This window comes from Vidua macroura, chromosome 3 (genome assembly GCF_024509145.1).
Source record: "Vidua macroura isolate BioBank_ID:100142 chromosome 3, ASM2450914v1, whole genome shotgun sequence".
NCBI lineage: Eukaryota > Metazoa > Chordata > Aves > Passeriformes > Viduidae > Vidua > Vidua macroura.
In genome coordinates this window covers 26328463-26354434 of record NC_071573.1, presented here as the reverse complement: position 1 = coordinate 26354434, position 25972 = coordinate 26328463, and the positions used below count along the sequence as shown (strand labels likewise).

The 25972-nt window shown below is 39.6% G+C and overlaps 1 protein-coding gene across 3 annotated transcripts in view; it reads right to left on the bottom strand.

The window, feature by feature from the left end:
- Positions 1–1739: 1739 nt before the first annotated feature.
- Positions 1740–25972, bottom strand: part of INTS7 (integrator complex subunit 7) — a 40299-nt gene continuing 16066 nt past the window's right edge. The window contains exons 14-21 of one of the 3 annotated variants that reach the window (XR_008436566.1): positions 24770–24964; positions 23890–23993; positions 23437–23505; positions 22266–22398; positions 20970–21068; positions 19962–20147; positions 18377–19074; positions 1740–1933 (exon numbers count right to left, since the gene is read on the bottom strand). Coding sequence is in view for 1 of the 3 variants with exons in the window: in XM_053974715.1 (XP_053830690.1) it covers positions 18787–19074; positions 19962–20147; positions 20970–21068; positions 22266–22398; positions 23437–23505; positions 23890–23993; positions 24770–24964 (1074 nt within the window). In the remaining 2 variants the exon portion in view is untranslated. Of the gene's footprint in view, positions 1934–12773; positions 12966–16945; positions 19075–19961; positions 20148–20969; positions 21069–22265; positions 22399–23436; positions 23506–23889; positions 23994–24769; positions 24965–25972 lie in introns of those variants that run through there. The other 2 variants (XR_008436565.1, XM_053974715.1) reach the window with 2 other exon arrangements.

The window sequence follows — 25972 nt, the reverse complement described above, 5'->3', positions numbered from 1 at the left end:
TCGATGCAGCAAACTGAAGCTGCAGATGCCATATGGTTGGAGAGAAATAGGGTTAGGAGGACGCACTTGTGTGCTGATGACAGTAAAAACAAAATGGTCTTTTACAAATCATAATCTCTGTCATACAGACAGCAAGGACAAGAAAATAATTTTTCTGACTAAATTCTACAGAGCAGAAAACAACTACTGCTTCCAGCCTCTCAGGAAAAAACAACTGGCTACTTGGGGAATTATATAAAATTTTATTTAAAAAAAAAGAGCATGATAGAAAACATGGAAGAAGACTAAACTGCCATGAGGCACTACAGAGATGGGAATGTGCAGAGCACAGGCTGCTGGGATGCATAATATGAAATAGGGAATATACTCAGGGGAACATAAACACAGAAAGCATCTCAAGTGAATTAAGTAGTTAGCATTAGATTTGGAAAAGTCATAGTTTAAAGAAGCATCAAGAACCATGTTTCCTATAATCTGCAATAAAGAAAGGGGAAAAAAAGATAAACCCACACCAAAACACAAAAGGGAGGCAGTTTTAGGATCTGGAAAAAAAATTAAATAAAAATAAAGAAAATAATAAAAATTAAAATAAAATAAACTCTGAGCTGCTTTGCAGTGTCAAATACCCCAGTGTGAAGGATTTTTGCATTACTGTCTTCGGAACGTTTAACATTTTCATTACAACAGTTAAACCTTCCAAAATACTCTGTAACAGTAGCTTCTACTGCAGACTCTGTAAGAAAGGCAAAATCACATCCATTCTCGAGGTAGATTCTTAAATTTAAAGGACAGTATCCGTTACTCCATCTCCACCAGCTGCACCTCAGGAGGAACCGTGCTTGTCAAAGTCCCTTGAACTTCAGTGGCAAGTTGACCCCATGTTCTTTCCTGTAGTCATCCAACAGCAGACATGCTTTTTAAAAGATCTATTTTCAGTAATCTTTCAGACACACGGGTTCCTTTTGAAGGCTCGCCTTCATTTATCACACACAAAACATAAAACCCAGGCCACTTGCCTTTTGTAATTTCTCTCCAGGAAGTAAATGTTATCAGCCTATTTAACCTTTTGGTCAAAGATGCTTTTGTTTGCACTTTAATTCTTTTAAGGACGCTTCAGGGTAACATGAAGCAGCAGTTAAAAAGGAAGTAAATTGTGGCATTGACTTTAACATTTGTCACATTCCTGAATTTATATAAAAAGACTTTAACTGAGCTGATGCTGAATCTCAGCCCCCTGACAACTTTCTTTCCCTTCCTTGCACCTCCAGATCCCTTCACCAAGATGAGCCAGCTGCAGCCTTGCCAGTTCCCTTGGCTCTAGCATACAGAGTTGCCATTTTTAATAGTTTTCTCTAATATTTAAACCCTTGGATGAAAGGCTAAGTTTTTTCACGTTAAAAAAAAATTATAGGCCTCAGAGGAAACATCACAAGCATGACCAAAACTTTCAGGCGCGTGATAAATGCACACTTTTCTTCTCCCTTGTACTAGCTTCAGTTGACATCAGATCTTAGACAGTGCTCACTGAACAAGACTGCAGGATGCCAAATTAAGGTCTTGAGTTGTTTTAGGGCCATATTTTTATCACTAGTGTAAGACAGACTAAACAAAATGTATTTCTTCCTGAGTGAATAAAAAGTAGCACTGAAGTAGGAGCATTTGACCTGAAATGGGTTTTGGTTGTTGTTTGTTTGGCTGTTTGTTTTTTTAAATCAGGAATAATTAAATATGATGCAAGTTGGATTGTTACATAGCTCTTTAAGTTAATATTTCATTCCAAAATTTTTGTAAGCCTAAATGAGACCAAGTAAACATTTTATAACCAGGCATTATTGCATTTGTAATTTTGCCCAAGGGAATTTTATACAGTTAGACGCAGACAGAAGAAGAAGCCTGGCTCCAGTGAGGCAACTCCAGTGCAATGCTTGAAGTCCTGTCCAACATAAAGTAAAAAATAAAGTTTGACACACAGCTTCTGGGGTGTTCTCAGAGCAAACTAAGGCATAGCCAAGGAAGCCATGCAACATGGAAGACACAGCTACACAAAATCAGGATATAAAAATATCAGTGTACAAAAATACTGGAGAAGAGAGAAGACTGCTTAGGTTTAATGCTGGAGCTGGCTGTGGTCCCATCATTCCATCTACTAAGTCCTGCATCAAATTGGGTCTTTACATAGTGAGATTGTCAAGAACGTGCACTGCATCCTCCCTGCTCTGCATTTCAGATGGAGCTCATCTGGTGGATTGCTGCTGCTCAATTTAATTGGCCAGCCTAGTTGGGCTTTCTTTATGGGTAGGTATTTTTGTCCCATTTAATACCTAATTTTCATTTATCATGTGCTTTCCAATTGTTTGCTGAGTCCAAGGCGGTGTCAAAATAGATTGACCTCGTACAGACACATAAAAAGTTCATAAACTTTTTCAGGTGGAGATTATGTTCTAATATTTAGAAGTACTCTGTTATTTAGGATTTGTCAAGGTTTGTTTTTAACTATTTTTGGATGCATTTATTTTCTTTGTGGCACAAGAGCAGTGTGATAACCAGCATCCATACTACTTCCACCACAAAGACTCTAAAGAGTATAAGCTACAGAGGGGGACAAAGCCATATGATGCTTCAGTGAAGGCTATCTTGATCTCCCAAAAGAATTTGGGTACATTAATATCTGAATGTACTTATTCTTCTACAGCAAAACAGGAGAAAATCAAGGAATTTTGGAGCTGGTTAAGAACAGTGCAGTCATCTTGTTCATGACCTTCACCTTTGTAAGACAGGCAAAACCCAGAATATATCCCATTTGAACAATTTTCCAGCTAGTCAAGACTAGCAAAAGGTGAGACAGATGTAGCCATCACTCCCTTTCTTCTACCAGCTCTATGCAAATTTCATAATTTTCCACTTAGGCAGAGCTTGTTAACCTTCACACAATGCTACTCTTTGATTTTCCATTTCAATCTGTTTTACATAAGATGTACACATCATATTTATAATTTTTTTGGTTACTCTTGGTCCAGCATATGAGGAATATAAGGCCTCTTATTGCAGCTACACGTTCTGTAACTCATATGCAGACCTGGTAATGTTACTCAATGTATTTCACAGTTGGCCAAATCTATATAATCTTTAAAACCAGAGAGGTTGTTCCTGCTATTACAATGCCTTTTAATACTGTAATAAAGTCTCCATAGCAGCCCCTGTAATTGTGAGCTGAATAATTCAGGTGTTTTGAGGTGTCTGATTTCACATTAAAGCTAAACTGAAGACTTTGACAGAGGCCTCTTATTAAAGATGGGTAACAGATACAGCACAATGCAACCACTTCCATTTGCTGCTGTATGGAATGTGCTTCTGCCATACTCTGTGTGTCAGCCAATGGGCAGCTTACATAGAGCACAACAAAGCTGGGTCCTCATCTCAGTTCCATGGGTGTTTTCTTCACCCCATTGACACTACTGTCACCAAGGCAAGTTTGAGCTGAGGGTTTGCTTTTGATTTTTGTGGCATCTTGTTTTGTGTTGGTTTGTTGGCATTTTTGCAAGAGAGGAGCTCTAGAGTTACTCCAACTAATTAATCTTTAACCTCTTCGTTAGCTTGGTTATGAAATCTTTTATCCGTAACATTGATTTAATTCAATCCCTTCTACAGAATCTTATTACTTCAGGCAATGATAACATGCTGATTATATATAAGCTTGCACTTTGAAAGATTTTTTTGTAAGCCCATTAAGTTTGCATAAGGAAGCATGGCACAAACACAGAGATGAAGCCAACTTGTCTTTAGGCAGATGGGACTCAATATTTTCTAGTTATCACACTGTTTTGTGATTAGCCTTTTAAAAAATTACATATAGAGAAAAAACAGGAATTTGAAGGCCCTGAGTTAATATTCTTCTCCATCTGTATTGGCAAACGAAGCACTACACTGTATGGCCCTGGTCATGAAGTTCACATGTTGCATAAAGATCAGAAGAAGCTCTTATTTTCATTCAAGTTCACTTCAAGTCAACATTTACCAGACTGACCTACTTGGGTTTTGGTAAACTCTTAACACCAAGTCAGTGTTTGTAGATCAAACCATAAATATAAGAGAACTAAATAAATACTTATCGCTGTTATTAAATGTGATTATCACACTTAAATCCCTAGTGAACAGCTTTACAAAAACGTTATTCACACTACTTTATCCTTCTTATGTTTGTTGAATTCTATAGCATTACAATCTAAAATTAATATTGATGTTTCAGGAAAGTGGTGACTTTTGAGTTGAAAAAGAAAATAAAGAGTCCAGTGTAACAACGACAGCTGCCACTGCCTCTGTGGGGGAGTCTGTTTGTCCATGTGCTGAATTCCAGTGATTTCAAACAGCACTGGTCAAAGTGCAAAGATCCATCCTAGCTGAGCTGACTGAAGACCTGGGGACAAACTAATCAGGTCTGATCCAAGGTCCACTGTGCATTTCCAGGAAGCAGGTATTGTAAAATAAATACTATCATTGAAATCTGATCAGGACAGAGATCTATTAAAAACCTCCTCATCTTCCCTCCCCCAGTTTAGCACAGCATGCAACCTCCTTGTCTTATGATGCCATATGCAGCTTTGCAACTGTTTTGCTGAGCTTCCTCAAGACTATGTTTAACTTGGTTACCCAAAGAAGGTCATGAACACATCCATGTTGCAAGCTGCTTATACAGTTTTTGCACAAGCTCAAGGAAATCCAAAAGGAGAAGTCATACCATAATTTGCATTCAAGCTACCCACATCCTCTGCAGCCTCGCTACCTGGCTGAAAACCACGGTTGCTATCTCTCTGCTGAATGTAGAATACTGATGTCCACTGTTAACAGCAATTAATCATTTCTTTGGGAAAACTTCAGTTAAAGATACTTTTGGCACTAGTTAATGAGTAATCATTAATTAAGGGAGACAACACTATCAGTTAGCCATTAAAAGGTATCCTGTTTTTTTTTTTTTTTTTTCCTACAGGGAAAGATCATAGAATCACAGAATGGCTTTGATTGGAAGGGACCTTAAAGACCATTTAGTCCAGCCCCTCTGCTCTGTGCAGAGACACCTTCCACTAGACCACGTTGCTCAAAAGCTCCATCCAACCTGGCCTTGAACACTTCCAGGGATGGGACACCCACAGCTTTTCTGGGCAACCTGTGCCAGTGCCTCGCCACCCTCACAGTAAAGAATTTCCTCCTAATATCTAATCTAAACCTACTTTCTTTTAGTTTGAATCCATTCCCTCTTGTCCTGTCACTACATGCCCTTGTATAAAGTCCCTCTCCATCTTTCTTGTAGGCTCTCTTCAGGCACTGCAAAGCCACAATTAGGTCTTAACTGAAGCGTTCTTTTTTTCCATAGATGCAGGAGGTTGAATTCCAGAAAATCCTTATACATCTCATCTGTAGTTTCATATTAAGTTTATCTTCCTAAGCCAGGCAGGCTTAGGGCAGGCCCAATGTGCTCAGAAGGAGAGGAAGGGAGGAGGCACCACGCCCTGTCCTCTGATTGGCACCAACAATAAAGCTCCGTCCTGTCCTCCCTACAGCCAATCCAAACCACTTTATCCTGATTTATACCAGCCAACAGCACAGACTTAGGCAACAGTCATCAGTCAAAGAGGAGTTTTCATCTAGATTATAGTAATGCTGTTATGTATTTTTTTACCACATCCAAGATCAGTTTCCTTAAGTCTGTGCCACAGCACTAACATGTTTGTAAGGGACAATTACTTCCTATTTTCATGCCACACAGTCAAGTGCTGCCCAAAAGCTCCATATGTTGGCATGTGCAGTAAGAGCTGGAAATTGTTCTTCCTGAAATACCACAATTGTTTATCATTAGTGCTATTGATGCATTTCAACATAATAAAATGTTGTAAAACCCATTACACCATTGTTAACTGTGGCTAAGAAAAGCAATCCTAATGGCATGGATGAATCCACAAGGGATTACATAGTTTGATTTGTTCAGCCTAAGTCTCATAACAAAAAGGCACAAAGAAACTAAAGTAAGGTTTCAAAATCATACAGTTTCCTAATGATAGAAATAACTGTAATACTATTTTTGTAATACTATGTATTTAGAAAAAAAATATTGAAGAAAGTAAAAGCATAACAGAAACTCCCTTTGTCAAACAGAAGTGATGCAAGTGGAAGATAAAAACTCTTTCAACCATCTGCTCAACTCTTATTCCTTTTTCTCCATATAAAAATATCAGTAGTCCCAGTTTCACTGAGCTCCTCTGGAGCCCTACACCCCCTTGTCGAGCCAATGTGGCCCAGGCTGAGGCTGATTGATCTACCAGTGTTTTGTGCCTTATCTCACACTCTCAAATGCAAGTTTCTCTAAGGTCCCAGCTGTCACCTCCCTGCTCTACAGCGCCAAGGTTTCCAATGGACGCTGGTGGCTCTGAGCAGGACACTCACCATGTTGTTCAGGTGAGGATGCATCCCCAGCTTTGGGGGTTGAAAAATAGTATTAAATGCAGTTGTGCGATTGATAAAGGAAGTCTCATTATTAGTAGAACTCAGATCTTTCCACTTGCTTGCACTTAAAATTGTCAAGACTGAGACATCAGTGGAGCCACTATAAGTTTTGGAAGGGGGGAGGAAGGAGAAGACGGAACAGGCTGATGTGTTGAGGTTCTGAAAAATTATCAAACAAGATGTGCCTTGTGTTAATGCTGAATGATACATCACAGCAAATTCAGTATCATAGAACCATAGCTGCTTATCACACTCAGCTGTGAGAATGGCCTACTGAGTTAATTGAGGTCAAGAATTAATTGCATGTCTTTCAGATAACACTTCTAAATGGCAGCATCTGTCTAAAGAGAAGACATTCATTCAAACCTTTCAGGCCAAAAATTTACAGAGAAACAGAAAGTCCCAGTCAGAGCAAGAATGTGAAAAAGTAAGTAAAATGTTATCTTGTCATAAAATGTGTCTGGATTGGCAAACTGTAAGTATGGATCAAAGCAGTAATATGCTGGAGAAAGAGCTCAATACAGCATAGTGTACGCTTGAGTATTTAACCTGCTATTTAATGTTCTCTTCTCTGTACTTGTGTATTCCAAGGAATTTGCCTCCCAAACCCAGCCTTGCATCCTCTTTTCCACTGTTAATACTTAGTGATGACTGAGTTAGATTCTTACCAAGACAAAGCTACCAAAGATGAACAGAAAAATAAACAACAGTTGAAGAACAAATTATGTTGCATTTGTGACAGCTTGTTAGTAAGGGTTCTCAGGCTTCACTGGTGAAGAAACAGGATATACCACGGGGTGGTACTTGAATTCCAGACTATCTTGGTGCCTGAGATTACCAGCTGACAACCTAGCAGGGAGCAGCCCTGGCCAGGGCAATGTCTCAGACATCTCCATGAGTATCTACCATGCCCAGTGATAAGCTCTTTCTTTTCCTGAAGGCAGGGAGGAATGGAAGCAGAGGCTTGCCACCTTCTTGTTCCACACCAGCTATTGCTGTCTCAAGTTGGGGTGGAGGCCAGTAATTTGGACTGTGTAAATTATATTGCACATTCCACTCCCTACAACACACACTCTTATTGTGGTAACTTCTGTCTCCAAGTGGAGGTAATATAGGAGTTGTTACATTCCTTAAATATTGATCATCTCTCCCCTAAGGATGTGGTACACATTAAAAAACAAACAACCAACGCCCCCAGCCAACCAACCCCAAATCTAAACCAACATCAGTTGTTAGATGAGTGCACAAAAACATTCCCTGGGCTCCCTCTCCTAGATGGCAGCAGCATCTAGGACCGCGAGCAAACATTAATTACACATGTCCAAATCTACAGCAGAAAGGCTCACAGGTGAGCCTCACAGGTGAGGGATCTCTGCCATTCATTATGCTGCCAGACACCTTCACACTTGCTCCTGGCCACTAAGTTTTCCCTGTGAAAGGTGAGCAAGAAGGGAGCAGCTCTGACACGTGGTCAGGTAGAGGCTGCCACTGACTGTAAAGCAGCCAGGGTGATCTGCACTGTACACGTGCACAGCATTGCCCAGCTCATTCTGCTCCTCCTCCTCCCTGACAGAAACTAAAAACATCGCAACTTTTGGCAAAAGTAACTTCAGGGAGTTACAGAAAGAATCACTGGGTGCATTTGCAAGGACTGGGTGCAAGCACTGCTGTGCAGGATGACCTGTTAGAAGCTATGGATTATGTCTTGAGGTGATGGATGAAAAAGTACAAGCTAGCAGCTCAGTGAAGACACAACTGAGTAGAATTCACTTGTGAATTTGCAGAATCAAGGCAATAGATTGCAGGGAAAAAAGTTGATCAAGCTTGCTCAAATATACTGTGTAATACAGTCTAAAGAAGCCTTAATCATTGCAGAAAGTCAGGAAGATTTGCAAATCACTGCTGTAACCAACACACCCAGGAGCAGTCATTCTTCACCAGGATTTGCCAGAGCCCTTAGAAAACACTACTTGACTTTGTGCTCAAAACAAAAAGATAAAAACATAGACTTGCAATTTTGTGTTGCAATGCTGCAGCTCAGACATCAGCAGCTGCCAAAACCCTACAGTCTCTGGTCACCATCTTTAAAAACAGATGAAAAATGAAATATCCTTACAAAATAAATGGATTAACATTATGTTCCAGTAGAAAAGCAATGAGTATCACAGAAAAACTCTCTGTACCCTTGTTCACAGAAGCTCTTCGCTCTGTGAGCTGTGTTGCTGAGATCCTACCCAGCCTGTAACAGCTGATTGAGTTCACATTGAATTTCAGCTGAACTGTTATAAAAATCCTGCAGGGTTTCCACAAAAGGTCATCACAATGCATGCAAATGCAGGATGAAAGGATATAAAAGAACATACAAGATAAACAATATGAATTCCTGATTAAAAATAGTTCAGCTGAACCTAGGTATTACATAAACACCAAAGATGACTTTTTATAATCTGATCACGCTAGTCAGTGACTTCACTATGCAGGGAAACATGAGCTGGAATACTCAGATTTTTCAGTGCATTCTACAGTTTCACATATAGAGCCATTTGCACGCATTCAGTTCCAGGCAAAGTCCACTGCTAAGTACATCTGTTTTCTGTACACAGAGCTCAACAGGGCTGCCTACATAAATACAAAAAAAAAAAATTGAATTTTGAATCTATGATACAATGCATGTGAAATCTAGCTCTTGCTACCATCTGGATTAAAAAGAATGCTCATGGACAAGGTTCTCATTTTAGCAATTCGGAAGCACTAATTCTGTTACATTCGACCTAATCATCAAGAACATTTAAATTAGTCCTTCATCAGTAGAGTTTCATTACTTAACATGTGCTATTTGAGTGCATTGATTAAATGTAGTGTTTGTATTTCCCCTTCCTCAAAACTCAAATATCTCGAGAACTTTTTCAGATTCTCTTTTAGAATTAAGTTTTAATCTTTGCTGTTACAGAAGTTTAAGTTTGTCCAGTTTCTTTTAACTTCCACCCTCCTTCAGAGTAACAATTGCTTACATATGCACAAATACTTCAAAGGCTTATATTCCTGAAGATGCAAAGTTTTCATGCATCTCCAAAATACTTTAGTAAGTGAAATGTCCATGCAACTGCAGCTCCTTCTACTCCTAGGTAGCCAAAATGATTAAAGAAACTAAATAAATAATTAATCACAATTAGCATTCTTTGTAATGACTGGATTCTTTTGCCATTACCTGGGTAACACAGATAAATATTTTACTGTATCAGGTTGTACGTCTTGCCAAACTTGTAATTGAAGTGGCCTGGAAGTTTAATATTTTAGAGAGGCACAAATGAGTCATGGTCTCAACTGCCTGTGCTGAGCATGAATTATGTACCTCATTTTAACAGCAGTCCAACACAGAACTATGGCAGAGATCCTGTGCCCTGTGTCAACCCTACTACAGCATTACAGGGATTTGTCCTACATTAAAGGAAACTTTTGTCTACATTCTGTTTAGAAATTCAAGTCTTGTGAATGGCTTGTGAATCCATGCAGACTGTTGAGTAATCACATCACTGGTGAACAAATTATATCTCAGGCAGCACAGCTGTAGATTGCTGCTCTCTTGCTGGACAAAGTGCTTTCCACCTCTGCCCTTCAGCTGTCAGCTTTTCATTATCAGCACCACAGCTGGAACTAAGAATGGGTACAAATGAAACACTGCTCCAACAGCTGAACTGTTGGGACTGAGCCAGGCTCCACAGCTTCTTTACAACTTACAGGTCAAAGTCTTCCTGAAGGAAAGATAAAGGACAACATGAGTTATGTTTTTATTCACGTGTGATCTTAGTACTTCCATACTCTAGTGTACTAAGTAAATAACATTATTACTTGTAATCATTTCTGTGAGCACAAGAAGCATGCTGGGCTTTTTTATCTCTTCTAAAGGGCGGAGATGAGGAAATAAAACAGGTGATTAATTACAGTGATAATTTTTTAAATTGCTAATTTGCCATCAACTTTTGTCAACTGCAAGTCACACAAGTGCTGCCCAAGTCCCACCCACAGGATGGAGTGGCAGCCACTTGGCTTGTAAAACTACTGTTAAGTTCCTGTGTGATAATCCTTTACTCCTTGAATGGCAAAATGTCAGGCACAGTCCAGCAAGACTGGGCATTTGAAAGTCAAACCAAAACGAATTGAATTGCCTAACAATACTGTTGGAAGGGCAGATTTTTATATCTTTTTTCAGAAGGACAGATTTTACTGAGCATTTGGCTCTTTTGAAAATTATTTTTTTTAAGCCACACTTCCTGGAGTCATATACTAAAAATAAAAATGAGGAATGAGAATAGGCTAAACATGATTTATGGCTATCATGATTGCAGAGAAGCAGCTGAAAGTAAAAGTTAAAGAGATTAAAAGTGGCATTTTTCAAATTTATTCAGATTGCATGGCAGAGTATTTGAGGTGGTCAATGCCAGCTTCTCCCTGGGCTGCCTTGGAGCTGCTGGAAGTGGTCAAAGATTTAGAGCAGGAAGAGGATATCAAGCTCCCAGCAGTTTTTCATAGCAGAAATATTTTCATCTCTGCCAGGAGGAGATAAGTGGTCACACACAAGTGAGAACTCACAAGTCAGAAAAACCACACCACAGGTAAATAGGGGCTGACTTGGCAGTGGCTGTCTGAAACCAGCACAGCCTGTAGGTGCTGTTATTAGCCATCACTGCAAGGACAGTGCCCAGAGAGCACAAAGAGCAGCAGAAAGGTGCTGCTCAGGTGATCAGACAGGCATCACAGAGGGCTCTCCCATCTGTCTTCTCACAGCAAGAGCTCACTGTATTTGTACTACAGAGCAGGCTTCACTGAAAACAAATTTTAAGTTCCATATCCCTCTGGGTAAGCTGCTTTCTGGTGAGGTAGTGTTGACACATAAATATATTCAGTGAATCATCAACATTCCCATCTGCCATTTAGTACACTCACATCACTAAAGGGCAGACCTGAACATGAGTACCTGATCTTCAGCACTGATTTTTGTTGAAAAAAGGTTCAATTAAAAAAAAAGATTCATCAGCATGGCATTTAAAAATATTTTTTCTCAAAAGCATTAATTACCTTTTAAGTTCTTCACTGGTTTTGTTATCTTGCCAAATTGAACTACTGGAGGCATTGCAACACAGTTAAGAGTCATGGAGGTTGTGTCCTCCTTTTTCCTATACAAAAACAAATCCCTCCACAAAACAGAACAATATATTCTATCACCATAGTGAATTCCTAAAACTCTGAACAGCAAAACAAAGAATTAGGGGTTTGAGGGTTGTTTTTATTTTTGTTATGTGGTTTTGTTCTGAATAGGAAAACCAACACAACTGGGTGCTTTTCTAGGGTCAGGCTGAAATACCAGAATACAATTAAACATACAGCCTTCAAGCTGGTCTTCTGGTTTATCTTAATTGTCCCATTCTCCCCTAAATGAAAATCAGTGTATATTTTTGTTCTTAACCTAATTTACACACACTAACAGAAACACAAATCTCTCCAGTGGATCTATGATGCAGCTAGTACTAGCCAGATGCAGTCAGGGTTAATACTCTCAGAAATTCCTACCCAACTCACAAAGACTTGGTCCACACTAAAACTTAAACCCTTACAACAAGGAGAACCAAGGAAATCTCCTGCATCTCTCTCACATGGCACAGACTGCTGTCAGGAAAACCTCTTCCTCGGCAAGGGTGAAAATGCACATCAATTCAATACAGGTGACAGAGATAAAGGAAATAAACTATTAGAGTTTGTACATTGGAGGGAGGATCAGCTCACTGCTTACATAGATTCACTGATGAGTAGCAATAATTAGCCTAATTAATTACAATTGCTTTTGCTCCTCCCTTGTGGAATGAGGGAAAGACCTTCTGAAGAGGTCAGACATCTTTTGTCAATTATTACAACTCCTGAAATTTGCTCTGTGTCTGAAGTGGGTGACCAGCTCTGAGAGGTCTCCATCCACTTCACTCAACGATGTGGTTTGGACACTGTCATTTGCACCGACCAGTTTCTGCAAATACGTACCCATGAAACTAGTACCAGTGGATTTCAGGCTAAGTGATAAAAGCCTAGCTGTAGCTAGAATTTTTAAGTGTTCATGTAGGAATATCACTGGTATAATCTACAATCAGACCTCTGCAAACCTTGGGACTTTGAAACAAAGCGAGTCAGAAGCCGTCATCGCTCACTACTATGAGATGCTGCCCACATGCACTGCTGGCAAATCAGGACATACTCAAGCATGCCTCACCTGCTGCAGAGCAGAGACTGACACACAGGCTTGGCCCCAGCCACTGCTCCAAAGGGCATTCCTTCCTTCCTGTCCTTGTCGCCTCACTCACTCGTGGGTGGTGACTCAGAGCTGCAGGCGGCCAGGGAACTCTGCAGTGCTCTCTGCCCTCTCCAGCTGCCCACGCAGAAAAGCCATAGTTCAGATGCACATGAACTCAGTTTCCTCCAGACTCCTGTTAAATACAGAAATACACTACAGGTGCACAGTCAGCCAGTCCAGCAGTTCACAATTCCAGGATACACCACATTCTTCCCCATCGCCTTTCTGGTACTGACTGCATTGACCAAGCCAGACAAGACAAAGCAGAAGAAAAAACACTCAAGCCAACTGGAACTGTTTTAAGTGGATAAACTCATGATCTGATCCAAAGAACAAAGCTGGAGTCAGGAATAAGCACAAGACAGAGTCCCTTTCCAGCACTGCCACACACCTAGATGGTGTCAAGTGAAGCATGAAACTGTACCCTGAAGACTCACCCACCATGTTTGGCAGAGTCCATCCATCCATATCACACAGAGTTTATATTTATCCCAGTGTCTTGCAGCTCAACTACTACTCCTTGGGTTTTCTCCATAGTTAGCTGTGTGTTAAGCACGGACAGCTCTTAATTTCACATTAACTGCATTCCTAAATTTAGAGCTTCTGGGAAGCAAGGATGGACTCTATAAAATGGATTACCAGCAAGCCACATACTTAAAATGCTGAGCAAAGGTATTTTAAATCAGCCAACCCACACAAGTCTCTTATTTTATCCCATCGTCCTTGGAGCTTTGTAGTCACCATTGATACCCATTAAAAAAAACCTTCCAAACAATTGCTTTTAGTAATCAAAGTTTTAAAAGACTTCTGGAGAGCTCCACAATCATATCTGAGGGAATGTGAATATAAGACTACTTATCTATAAGGAAAAAGTATGATTTTTAAGACTGTGAAGTGGTTATGGCCTAAGTTTTTTATCATCTATAAAATAAAACAGTTTCAGTATCTTCTTGACTGCTCTACTGGGTCACTGGTGAGCTCTGATAAAAAGAAAAATCAGCTTTTTACTACAGTTAGGTGTCCAGTAGACTAAAGTATTTAAGGCACTGTTATAGGCTCTTTCTAACCTCAGAAAGACTTTTCTCTCAGAATTCACTGAATGCTGCCCTTACCTTATCTAAGATCCTTGGGTCAGGAGGCTGAGGCTAAATGCAAACTTCATTAACATACAACCAAGCTGTTCTTAATTTTGACAGCATCACTTGGAGGTATGCAAGCAAGAGATAAAGACCATATCTTAAAAGCAAATAAGAACACCAAAGAAATGTTTCCTATTTCTCAGCTAACAATCAGCAGAGTAGAGCAACTTTCTGAAGTGCAGACGTGGGATGACTGCTCACTGAAATGCAGCAATCTGGGACTTCAGTAGTGAGTTTGAGCAGCTGCTGTTTGGAAGAGAGATGTTCCTTGGAGTACAAACAACTCAGGAACTATCAAGGGTCACCAAGATAGATAGGCTTGTTTCCTGGTGACACAAAACAGCACCTGGCTTAAAGATTCACAGGGGGAGAGGGTAACTGCAACACTGCATAACATGCCTTGTAAGAAAAGCATGCAACTCTCGGTTTTCCTTTGATTTCAAGAAGTGTTTTTTTTTTTCTCAGTCACTCTCTCTGCTCTGGAGGTGAAAATGCCAAGGTTCTGGGTAAGTCTGCCTTTGCTTAGCATCTCGGGTTGTGTCCTTGGAGGCACCTATGTGTGGGAAGCAAGAGCAGCTCCCATAGTGCTGGACACAAAACTGCAGTCAAGCAGAGAGAACTACCAGTTCTTGGGCTTTACTCAACTCAGAAATGCTTTGAGAGCTGGCAGGGCTCCCAGGTTCCCCCCATCTACCCTCTATTTTTACCCCCTGCCGACTTGGTTTGCACAGTGCAGACACCTGAGTACACCTGCACTGCCAAAAAAGGAACAGATTGTTCAGAGAAGATGCTGTTAGGAACTAAAAGGACATGTGTGTAAATATGCTGATCAAGGACACAGCAAGCACTTTAGGCAAACAGAAAGATGACAAACCAGAAAAGAAATGAAGCTCATCTGAAGGCAAGATACCTCCATACTGTGTTGTATGAGATCTCACTTTCTCTATATGCATACACACACACATACTGAATATCACTCAAAAGATATTTTAGGAATGCAAGAAAATTCCTTCAAATCCTATAAATTCTTTCAGTAGGTTGGTGGGGTTTTTAACTAAAGTTGTGGTATCACAAAATAATTTTTATAAGTTTATGCATATGTTTAAAGAACCATTGAACTTGCTTCTAGACATGTGCAATTCCCGTAAAGTTTCAAAGGATTTAAGTTGAAATCTATCCTCTATCAAATACAAAAACTTCAGCTATATTAAGGCATATCAGTCCTTGGGTAAAATGAGGGCATATCCAAGGAAACAAAAATAGGAAAGGAAGTCTAAGATTCCATGAATACCCACAATGAGTGCAACTTCAGGAATCACTTCTGAAATACACTTGAATGACCTTAGCAGGAGATGACACTCCAAATTCCAGGGGAAGGTAGAATCTGACAGCGGACATTCCTTCCCTGCCCTGCATTCAGTTCCACATTGCCTGGAGCAAGGGATCAGCCAGGAATCCAGAAATGACACTTTCTGGACACATGCCTCAGCACATGTTCACAGGAATGAGAGTGGCAACTACTTCCAAGAGTAACTGGCTACACCATCCGTGGAGAGGTCAGGTCAAATTATAGAGCCTAAGCAGCAAAATCTATTGTCTTAATGCTGCACTGCACATATTATCAGCACCTCCAGTCATCTTCATTCCATCATCTCCTCCTGCTCAGCCCAACAATTTATCCAAGCCAGATGAAGGCATATCTCAATGATTAGGAACAGCTCATGTCTGCATAAGCCCTTCTGTTGTTTGAATTCTTAGCAGCTGTCTCAGGACCAATGTCTAGCCACTGAATATCTTCTTTATTCTGCCAGTAAGTGAAACAGATCTGAATTGTCTTCCATTATCAGTGTGCAGCTATGCATAGTAGTCAAGTTACTGCTTTGTTTACTGAGAAACACTAAGGAGATTTAAGTTGGGTACATATCTAGAAGTGCCTTCCAAATTCTTTGTTGCACATCTTCAAGAACAGGCACCAGAAACTGAATGCAGGACTCAAACAAGAATAACCTCCCTGCTTCCACTAATAGTCAAGGATCACATTCACTGCTGATAGCTCCAACAGCAGCTTTCTGTATATTGCTGTAACTTTAACACTCTTCCTCACTTCTCTTTAGGTATTTTGAGACATTGTTTGCCTGTGGTTTCTGTTTGACAAGTATATTTCCCAGCATATTAGGAATAAAAAATACACCATGTTAGAAAACAAACAAAACACACACACACAAAATAACCTCACTGCAAATCCAACAAAACATAAAACACTGTGCTTACATAAAAGGAGAATTTACTAATAAGTCCAGGGCCTTTCCTGATCAGCACACACATATAACTAACCTGCAAATGAATCAGCATGATAAACTCTTCAGAGTTTAGAAATACAGGTATTTGTACAGCAAGCCACCTTCCTATACAAGACAATTTCCAATAAAGTAGCAATTTCAATTTTCCTCCCCCTGCAATTTCCCATACCTAACATCCAGATTCTCAGGCTTCAAGTATTACTTGCTTGGCTTTAAAACTGATACAAGCTCTTTGAGTTCTAGAGGCCTCTCAGATCAGGTGAGCAGATGTGTTTATAGAAGGAACACTTTTTTCAGCTGTAGTAGGGTTAATCTCACCAGCCCACAGTCAGCTAAGCCTCAGGCCAGAGCAGGGCTTTCCCTGGATAAGGCTGGGGTTTGTTCCTACTAGGCTTCTCCTAAGTTTAGCTATGCACTCTGAACATCACATGACTTACGAGAAAAGTTTCTTCCCCAGTGTGGAAATATCTTGTAATTTCTGAGTTGTTTTGGAATGGTACCAAAGGTTTCCACCAAGATATTGGTCAATAAGAGCAAGAAACACACATTCATTATGCAGGATAAAAAAACAAAACAAAAAAAAAAAAAAAACAAAACCAAAAAAAAAAACCAAAACAAAAAAAAAACTCTTTGACCTCCAAGTCTCTTTTTTTTTACATTATCATACAGAGGTTTTTGTGGTAAAGACACTGATCTATGGCTTTAATGAAAAAACCCAACTGACCACAAAGAGTTCAGATCTTCAATCTGACAGAAAGCATGGACAACAGCAGGTCAATCAGCTCTTTCTGGACCATTTAACTAGCTGTAGCTACAGGTACATATATGCATGTGTGCACACACAGATGAATACATCACACACACACAACTATGGGCATGGAAACACAAAAGTGGGACAGAAACCACCACTTTCCTCAGTCAGCTTGAAAGGCAGTGGCATTTTGTGTCTCTTGCTCAAAAGGAAAATCATTCACAGAGGATGCTGCTCAACTTTTCACCAATTTTATGTCTTCTGTTTCAACCTTGCATCCCAGTTATGATCTCTAGTTAGGTCTACAGCCTGACCAAGGTATGATATCTAGCATCATCACTTCCAGTTTGTTTGGTTTTTTTTTTTTTTTTTGGATAGTCTCCAGTCAAGAGGAACTACTATGGGAAAACACAGCAAAAAATTCTTCATCCTCTATGCAAAAGAAGCCTCAGCTTACAGCAATTCATTATCGTATTCTCTGTATTTGACGCAAGCAAAATCTGTAAACTGAAGTCAGCTCTAGAATGAAATCAGACTGAAGAAATAACAGTATCATGGGAATTTGCTGAGAAAATAACAATAAAAATTTCTGCTCCAATGAGAGGGATTAACAAGCTGAAGCATGTAAGAAGTGCCATCATTCCTCTTCCTCACTCAAGTGGGTCCTGCTTTCCTACAGAGTGATAAGCAGAGACTATTTATGAAGACCAGGTTATGTCATCTACTGCCTGCAAGTTTAGATACAGTTCAGCCTTTTATATTACAAAGGAAGTGTGAAAATTATGTATGAAACAGTGCATTTCCAAAATTATTCTGGATCAATTTCTGGAATTGGCAAAATTCTATTTCAAGTTGTCCTGTAAAATTAACAATTAAGCTTAGCAAGTTAGTCAAAGAACACATAAGATTACAAAGTTTTGGTATAAAGGACTCCTTTTAAAAAACAAAGCTGTTAGCTTGCAAGCTGTTATTCATTTTAATTTCCCTCTTAAAAGAGCAAATAAAAAAACCCCAACAAAACAAATGTTTCAGAAATACACATCCATGAAAATTTAAAAACAACACGGTAGTATCTTCCAGATCATCTGAGAGACAGTGATTATTCCCACCTGTAAAACTCTGCCTCTTGCAAGACTCCCCAGACAGCAACCCCTCAAGCAGTCTCCTCCCTCTGCAGTGACTGGGTATCACAAGTGAACTGCATTTTTTTTTCTTCCAGCTGCATGCATTAAGTAGTGCTGAAGAATTCTAACAACATACATACACCAGCCAAATACCGGAACTTGCTACTAAGATGTCAGAAAAAGAATCTCTGGATATTCCTGCCAATTCCTTTACATTAAAAGATACACACCTGGTATTACACTCATTTCTGTATAACCAGCCAAAGTGAAGTGTTTCCCAATGTCCTGTAAGCCTGACATTGGAACCTATGTGCTTCAGGAAACAACAGCATGGAAAGTACCAGTCAACAAGCTTAGTGTCCCCTGCTATTGTAGTTTGTGGAGCCTGCTGGAACAGGTTGGTAAACAGAAGTTAGAGATCAGGTAGAGGCTCTTATAGTAAGAGCACAACTCCAAACCTGAACAACTGCCTCTGCTGTATCAAGTTCAAATGTACTCCAGATAATTTAAGAAGCAACAAACTGGCATTTGAGACTTTCCAGGAGAAGGTTGTAATAAAAAGTGTTAAAAAAAAAAATTTAAAAAGAAGTGTCCAAGAAAACCTGCAATACCAGTTGACCAGGAGAGTCCCTTGTGGCAATCAGAAGCGTGAGTACGCACTTCTCTGCTGCTGCTGCTGAGATGGAGGCTGCCCCTGCTGCTGCTGGAGACGAACCTGCTGCGAGTATGGATCCTCAAGAGACTTCACAAAAATAGTTGTTTTAGGCCCAGTTTTCCAGACAATGCCATTTGAGTCTATCACAGAGGACTCCACGGTGATGTTGTGGGTGCCAAGGATCACAAAGTTTAGCAGGAACTGAGTGCTGAAGTAGTCATTGTGCGGTTCCACCCTCTGCTCCATTTCATTGGTCATGTTGTCAAGAGGAATCTGAGAACACAGATGGAAGGTTAAAACACCATTTTACATAAACCTGCCAAAAGTAGGTTTTCAGCTCTCCACTTGAAGGAGACAGAAGAAAAAAGGAAAAATCTGTTCCCAATTCTCCTAAACCAATACATATGCATACTTGAGACAGCCTGACAAGCAAACAAGTCATCTTCCACCTGAGGTTCTACTTTTCCACAAAGTAATGCGAGTCAAACATCACACACCATGTTCTTTTACAAGCCATTGACTTTCTCCTATTCTCCCTCAAAAAACCTCAAACAACAAAACAAACAAAAACCTGACCCCAAAACCCACCAAAACAGGCCTTTCACTAAGTATCACATGTTAGCAGAACCTAAACCTCAGGCATGCAACCTTTGATAAAACTGTTGACTTAAGTTTAATATGTGTCTCCTCAGATGCTATTTGATTTGGACAGTTTGTCCTCACAATTTCCACAAACAAAATAAAAGAACCTTAAAATGACTATAAAAAATTCTGGAGACTATGTGGTAGAGAATTCTCTACTCTCGGTTCAGTTTTTTTTTTTTCCCCTGTGGAGTTTTATATGATATATAACTAGGCTGAGTTTTCCTCATCTCAGGCAGATTCCTAATGGCTTGTTCTGAACATCACAAAGCCTCTTTGTTTGGAAGAAGAGCTGTTACAAAAAGGTATTGACATCCTGCAGACTTAAAAATCCCAGATCCCCTCCACAAGTTATGCTTGGCTCTGGCCAGTGCTTGAAATTCAACTGGCAGGAGTGAAAGGATTACAGAACCACCCTCATTCATCTCATCCTGGAAATTCTGCTACCCAGAAACAAAAGAACAGCAAAACACAGCAAAAAAAGCTTAAGACTCCTCCTGGCTCTATTCTATCCACACCTTATAGTCTTGTCCAGATTTGCTCTGCAGCACTGAAGAGACATTCAGACAGACAGACTGGATTTTACGGAAAAGGCCGGGTTTAGATCCGTGCTGAACCACTCCTTCCACCTTGAGGGCCAACTGCTGGTTGTTCTGTACAGCTATAGGCTCTGCTGGGTTCCTTGGAGAAGGGGATAGAGCAAGCTGGAACACAAGTAAACAGATCAAAATGTAATTATAGGCCGCCAGAAAAGCAAACAAAATTCAAGGATGAAACAGTACACCTTCTTATAGAAAAATTTCCAATGAGAGGCTTGGTAGGAAAATCAGCAAATGGAAACACAGACATTATCAGAGACTCATGACTATATTATTTAATAAACATCATCAGCAATACCAGATATTATCTTTGTATCAGTTTCATTTACTTCACTTCTTCAAAAGATGTGGAAAAAAAATCTTCCACAGAACAGCCACAGGTATATTAAGCTGAACAAAGAAGCAAAATGGAATAAGAATAAATATTTAAAACTTAAGGCTTTCACTTTTCCCAGAAAAAAGGAGCACTTGAGTAAAACAAAAAAAAAACAAACCCATGATCTTAGTCATAGATAATCATTCTTAGTCAGTGAGCTGATCTATAGGACAATTTTTTTCTAAGATAGTGAATATTGCTTTTTAAAGGAAAAGGAAAAAAAAACCAAATACAAATCTATAAAAGCTGCCCTCCCAGGACTAGAATTATTTAGCTTTGCAGACTCAGAATCAATAAAAATTCCAGGTACATTTTACCTTTAAGGCTTTGCAAGCAAAGAACTGAATCCTACTTGCCTAAGTGACATTCTAGTGGCTCTGAACAACCATATATACATGCTATTCAAGGTACTCCTAACAGATCAACCCAAATGCTACTTGCAGTTGTGCATCTTCACTAAAAATCCTTAAGCTCTGTGCCTTCAGTAGGGCTTTTCTCATGAAGTAAAGACTTTTTAAAGAAATTTGACACCATCTTTGAGCAATACTTACCTTAATACTTGTAGACTGCAGCTTTTGGAAAAAGTACCTTTGAAATGAAAGGGGCACCTTCAACAAGGCAATGACAGCATTGCACAGACAAGCTGTATGCTGCAAGAAACAAGAGCCAAAACAATTGAGAAAAAATATCATTCATGACACAGGAAAAAGACATGTACTTGAGGTACTGAAACAGCATGAATTTCCATTTTAAGTCAAAAAATATATTAATACAGTCATAGAATTATAGCCACTAAGATTACAATGACTATATTCAGCCTCTCTGTTTATGTTCTGCCCCTTATTGAAGGAGGTATTCTGCTCTGGAAAAAAAACAAGGAGGTCAAGCAAAAGACAAACACAAATCTTTCCAGTCCTAGTGTTAAGAGTTGACAGAGCAGGATCTGTTTGAAACACTCCTACACACAAACTCTCAAAAAACAACTCACCTCCAAGCAAAAAGACTGGCACCTATCACAATTTAATGCAATATTTTTTAAGCCTCTCGTCTACTTTTTCTTTCCCTGCTGCACCATGCCTCTGGCTCAGATGAACACAAGCAGTGCCACTGGAGTCGCCAAGCTGCCTTGGTCTGCAGCCAGCCACAGCCGAGTTTACAGGGTTTACCTTTGCTGTGGTTTCCATTATTTACTCCTCTATTCTATTTGCAATTGATAAGGACTGTAGGATGTAAAACCAGGCAAATAGATGCCAACCATGACAAACCACCTTGTTCCCACTAACAGGCACTTCAGCTTTAGGATGTTCATGAGCAGCAAGAGCCAAAGGCACCAGCCTTGTAAAGGAGAGCATTATCAGCTCCCTGTTTGCACCAGCACACTCCACACTGTGCTCCCTGATGCCCTGCACTGATAAGAGAAATGCTACACTCACAAAGCACAGTGTTCACCACCAGGGACCAAAGCTAGGCTGCTGCAGGGGAGCAGGAGAATTCTTACACAGCAAGAACATGAACAAGGACAACGTGCTCCAGTGTTTGCATGAGAGTGTGGTGAGGGCTCTGACAGAGACCTGACAGTACTTGTAGCTACCTTATCAGCATCTGCTGTGCTCTTAGGATGGGAATTTTAAAAAGATTATTTTTAATCAGACCAGTAAGGTTATAGTTGTTTTAGCAAAATAGTTCTTGAAGTATTTTTAAACAAGTGTGTCTTTGTAGAGACCATTTGTGTCAGTAATGTTAATTAACTGAGAATGCTTCCCAGTTTCTTGCCAACCACAGATATATGAAGTTCTGGGGTTTTGGCCCCTTTCTCTACACAATATACATCTAAAACTGTTACTTGCCAAATAAGACACAGGAGCATACTTCCTGTTGAGGGATTCCACTTCTTCTAGTACATGATTAAATACAGACATCATTCTTCTTTCATATTCACTTTCAACATGAGCTGTTCCATTTGAGCTATATTCCTGGAAACTGAAAAAAAAAAATTCATTATGTCTAACTTACTTTCCTCATCATAACCTGGAAGGCACACTACCAAACAGATGTGACAAGACATTACAACGTGAAATCCATTAAGGAATGTCTTTCAAACTGTTTACTCTGTTATTTAAATTTTTTTCCACTATAACACTTGCCCTTCACATTTAAATCTTTCTTAACTACCATTTATTCACCACTTCTTGTCCCCACCCTCTCAGCTGAAGCAGTGACAGGTCTAACAGACTCAGCATACTTACTTCCCCTGGCTTTTTTAACCCTGCATTGTTTGTAACAGTCATGAAAATCTCACAACACAAAGCAAGAATGCCAGTCAGAATTATAACTTAATCTTGAAGTTCATAATCTCCTCCTTTGAATAGAATTCCATCTCATAGACACCCAGCTTCATACAAATTTGACTAATACACCTTCTAAGCAATGCTTAATTCATAATGAGTACTACAGTCACTTAAGATGTTCACTTTTATTAGCAGCTATAAAATCACTGAGAGATTTTATCCACAATATTTTCTATTTAATCTCAGCCTGGAAGTTTTAAACAGTGATTCAATTCATCAGTACTTCAGTGCTGTTTTCTAGTGGATTTAAGTTCACTGTTAGGAAAAATAGCCAGAGGTGATGGCTTTACATTAAAAATTTGAACTAATTTAGTGCATGTATTTTCACCACTTTGAAGGAAACTAAGGTGCACTTACAGGTATGGGATCTAACACACAACACCACAAATTAAAATAAGTGGCTAAAGTAGAGATTAGAAGTTCAAGTCTATATTTAAGGTAACTCCAGTATAGTGCTCTCAAGAGCAAAATCAAAATGAAATGCAGAACCCAAAAGAGTCCCCAGTCTGCCAGGTACAGCACAGCAGCAACAGATCCTCAAGCCTGCTCAGAATATAATTAGAAATGTCTACTGAGAAACTTTCTGAACATTCCTTGAATTCCTAGGTTTAAAGCTCCAAGGATTTATTAATAAGCAGAAGAGGAGTATGCAGTTAACTATCAAACCTACCTTGCAGATTCTGGATCCAAAATCAGAGCTTCTATTGCATGTGAAATCAACAGGCAGCTCTGCTGTTGTCTGATATTAATACTAAGGAGTTAAAAGACTTTCAAAGTTGACACCTAAAGGAAGGAATGCAGTGTATTTAGTGGAACTTTTCCTTGATTCTGTGAAGTAATCCTACAGTCACTACTCATTTAGTGAGCAGAGAGCAAGAACTGTGAAAATACCAAGTTATAAGCTGCTCCAATTTTTGTGTCATAACTTGTTTATCAAGTAATTCCAAACAATAATATGGCAATGTTTATTTTCAAATAGATTTTAAACAATTGGCAGCTAGTTTTTATGTTATTAACTTTCAAAATTACTTTGTGGCAGTCTTCAAAGAAAAGAGGATTCTTATGCTTCATGCTGTGCACATGAAAAGGAAAGTGGACAAACCCTAGGATTTTTAAAGGATACAGTTCTACATTCCTTAGAGTGGCTGAGTCTGCATCAAATGATGACTGATAGAGATCTCCATAGCGTGCAGCCAAGTTTCGGAATTCCTCCATTGAGTGTTTCATCTGAAGAGACAATGTTACTAGGCAAAAACACAAAGCAAAGCAAAACAAAACCCCACACATCCAGAAAAACACAACACTGTAATATACAACACTGAAGGAATAAGGTGGCACATTGGAGAAAAAATTATAAAGTTCTTGCTTCTTCACTCAGATAATGATTACCAAAGTGACAGACGGTTATCCACGCATTAAACAGGTATATTTCCTGCACCAACAAAATCTCCTTGGGTTAAAAACAAAGCAAAAGGAAAAAACTCCATCAACAACCTCCTCCATCCCCTACTGGTAAAGCAAACTGCTCTGTCTTTCAATGACCACCCACTGGTTCCTTCTTGGAGACTACTTGGATTTAGAAGCAAACCTCCTTGGTGTTCCATATGGAGAGCTGGCAGTTGCCAACTCTCAGCAAAAGGAGTTACAGAATCATCCTCAGGTATATATGTTCTTCCTTAGCGTACTCAGAGTGTCTGAGGTGTTTCAAAGCAAGTTGTGAAAGGCCTTGCTGCAAGTTTGAGTGTACCAAGTGATTTGCTACATGCATATCTTTGGAAGCTGTGCGCATGACTGGAGGAGAAAGCACACGTGCACATTCAGCTTCAAAACACGGCCTGCTACAGGCAGGTGTTTTCAGAGCTACAGGTGAAAACCAAAGTTCACGATTCAAAAACCACTTCACAACTACTTTTCATTTCTTTTGTCAAATATGTTTGCTGAGAAGCAAAATTCATAGGAGAGTCACAAACATAACAGCACAAGAGTGGAACGTGAGCACATGCCTGGTTGGAGATGCGGCCACACCTCTGGAGATCATTTCCCGATGTCATAGCAATCGTTGTGGCAATAGCTGGGGGTGGGCTTGTTTTTAGGCTGTTGCAGGTACAAATGAGTTGAGAAAAAGCTTGCAGAAGGTCAATCCTGAGTTTCACAAATCCACACTGAAAGCTCAGAGGATTAAGTGGTGTACTAGCAGCCTGAAACATAGTAATAGGAATGTTGGCAAACTAGGTCAAAAGCAAAAATGATAAAATTACACTGCAGTGTCACTGAACAGTCTCATCAGAAAACTGAACTCTCAAGTTCAATTCTAAAAGCTGCTTTTTTAAAACTACATTTAGCAGGTTTGCTCAATTTCAATCATACTAAATATAAATGACATAGAAGTTACATAATTACTAAGTCATATTCCAAGCATGTCACCATTGTAACTTATGTGACTTAAGCTGTTAAAATAATATTAGGGCACCTATTTCCTCTTTTTCCAAGGCTAAGCCATTAGGCTTCAAGTGACATTAGACCAGACTTAGACTTATCTTTACCGTAAGAAAAACTACACTGAACTGGATGGCAAACAAGAAACACAAGGACTGAAAAAGTGATTCTCTGCATCAGCCAGAAGAGAAGGAATTGGCTCAAGTTACCCACGGCAAGAGGAAGCGGTGATGTTTTTTGGATCTGTGAAATGGATGGGAACATTATGAAGGCACTGAACCTTGCATCTGATGAAGGCAAGAGACACAGTCTAGTGGTAACTAAGAACAGTAAATAACGGAATTCCCTGAGGTTAGACAAGCTGCTACTGTTCAGAAAATACAGTTCTATGAAGCTTTGCTCCCTAAGAGATTATCTGACTTGTAGAAGCATCTGTGACAGCTTAGGACACCCAGGAGGGGGTAAACTGCAGTACTCAAGGTTTGATACTAGTTAAGCCAAAAATCCACTACTTATTTTTCTTAAATTGTTGGATTTTGAGAAGAACAAGCCCTCTCCAAAAACAAAGCACTGCGACTTAGACACATGTCTATCTTCCCCAGTACTTCTTATTCCTTACCAGGTCATTTCTCAAAGCAAAAAGTTATAATCTATCCCAAACCTTACTAAGAACCATTTCTTTGCCAGCAGAAAAACAGCTAAACTGGTTTCTCACAAAGCATCACATCATCTGAGAACTGGCCCACTACTGACTAAAGTGAGGAAACAGC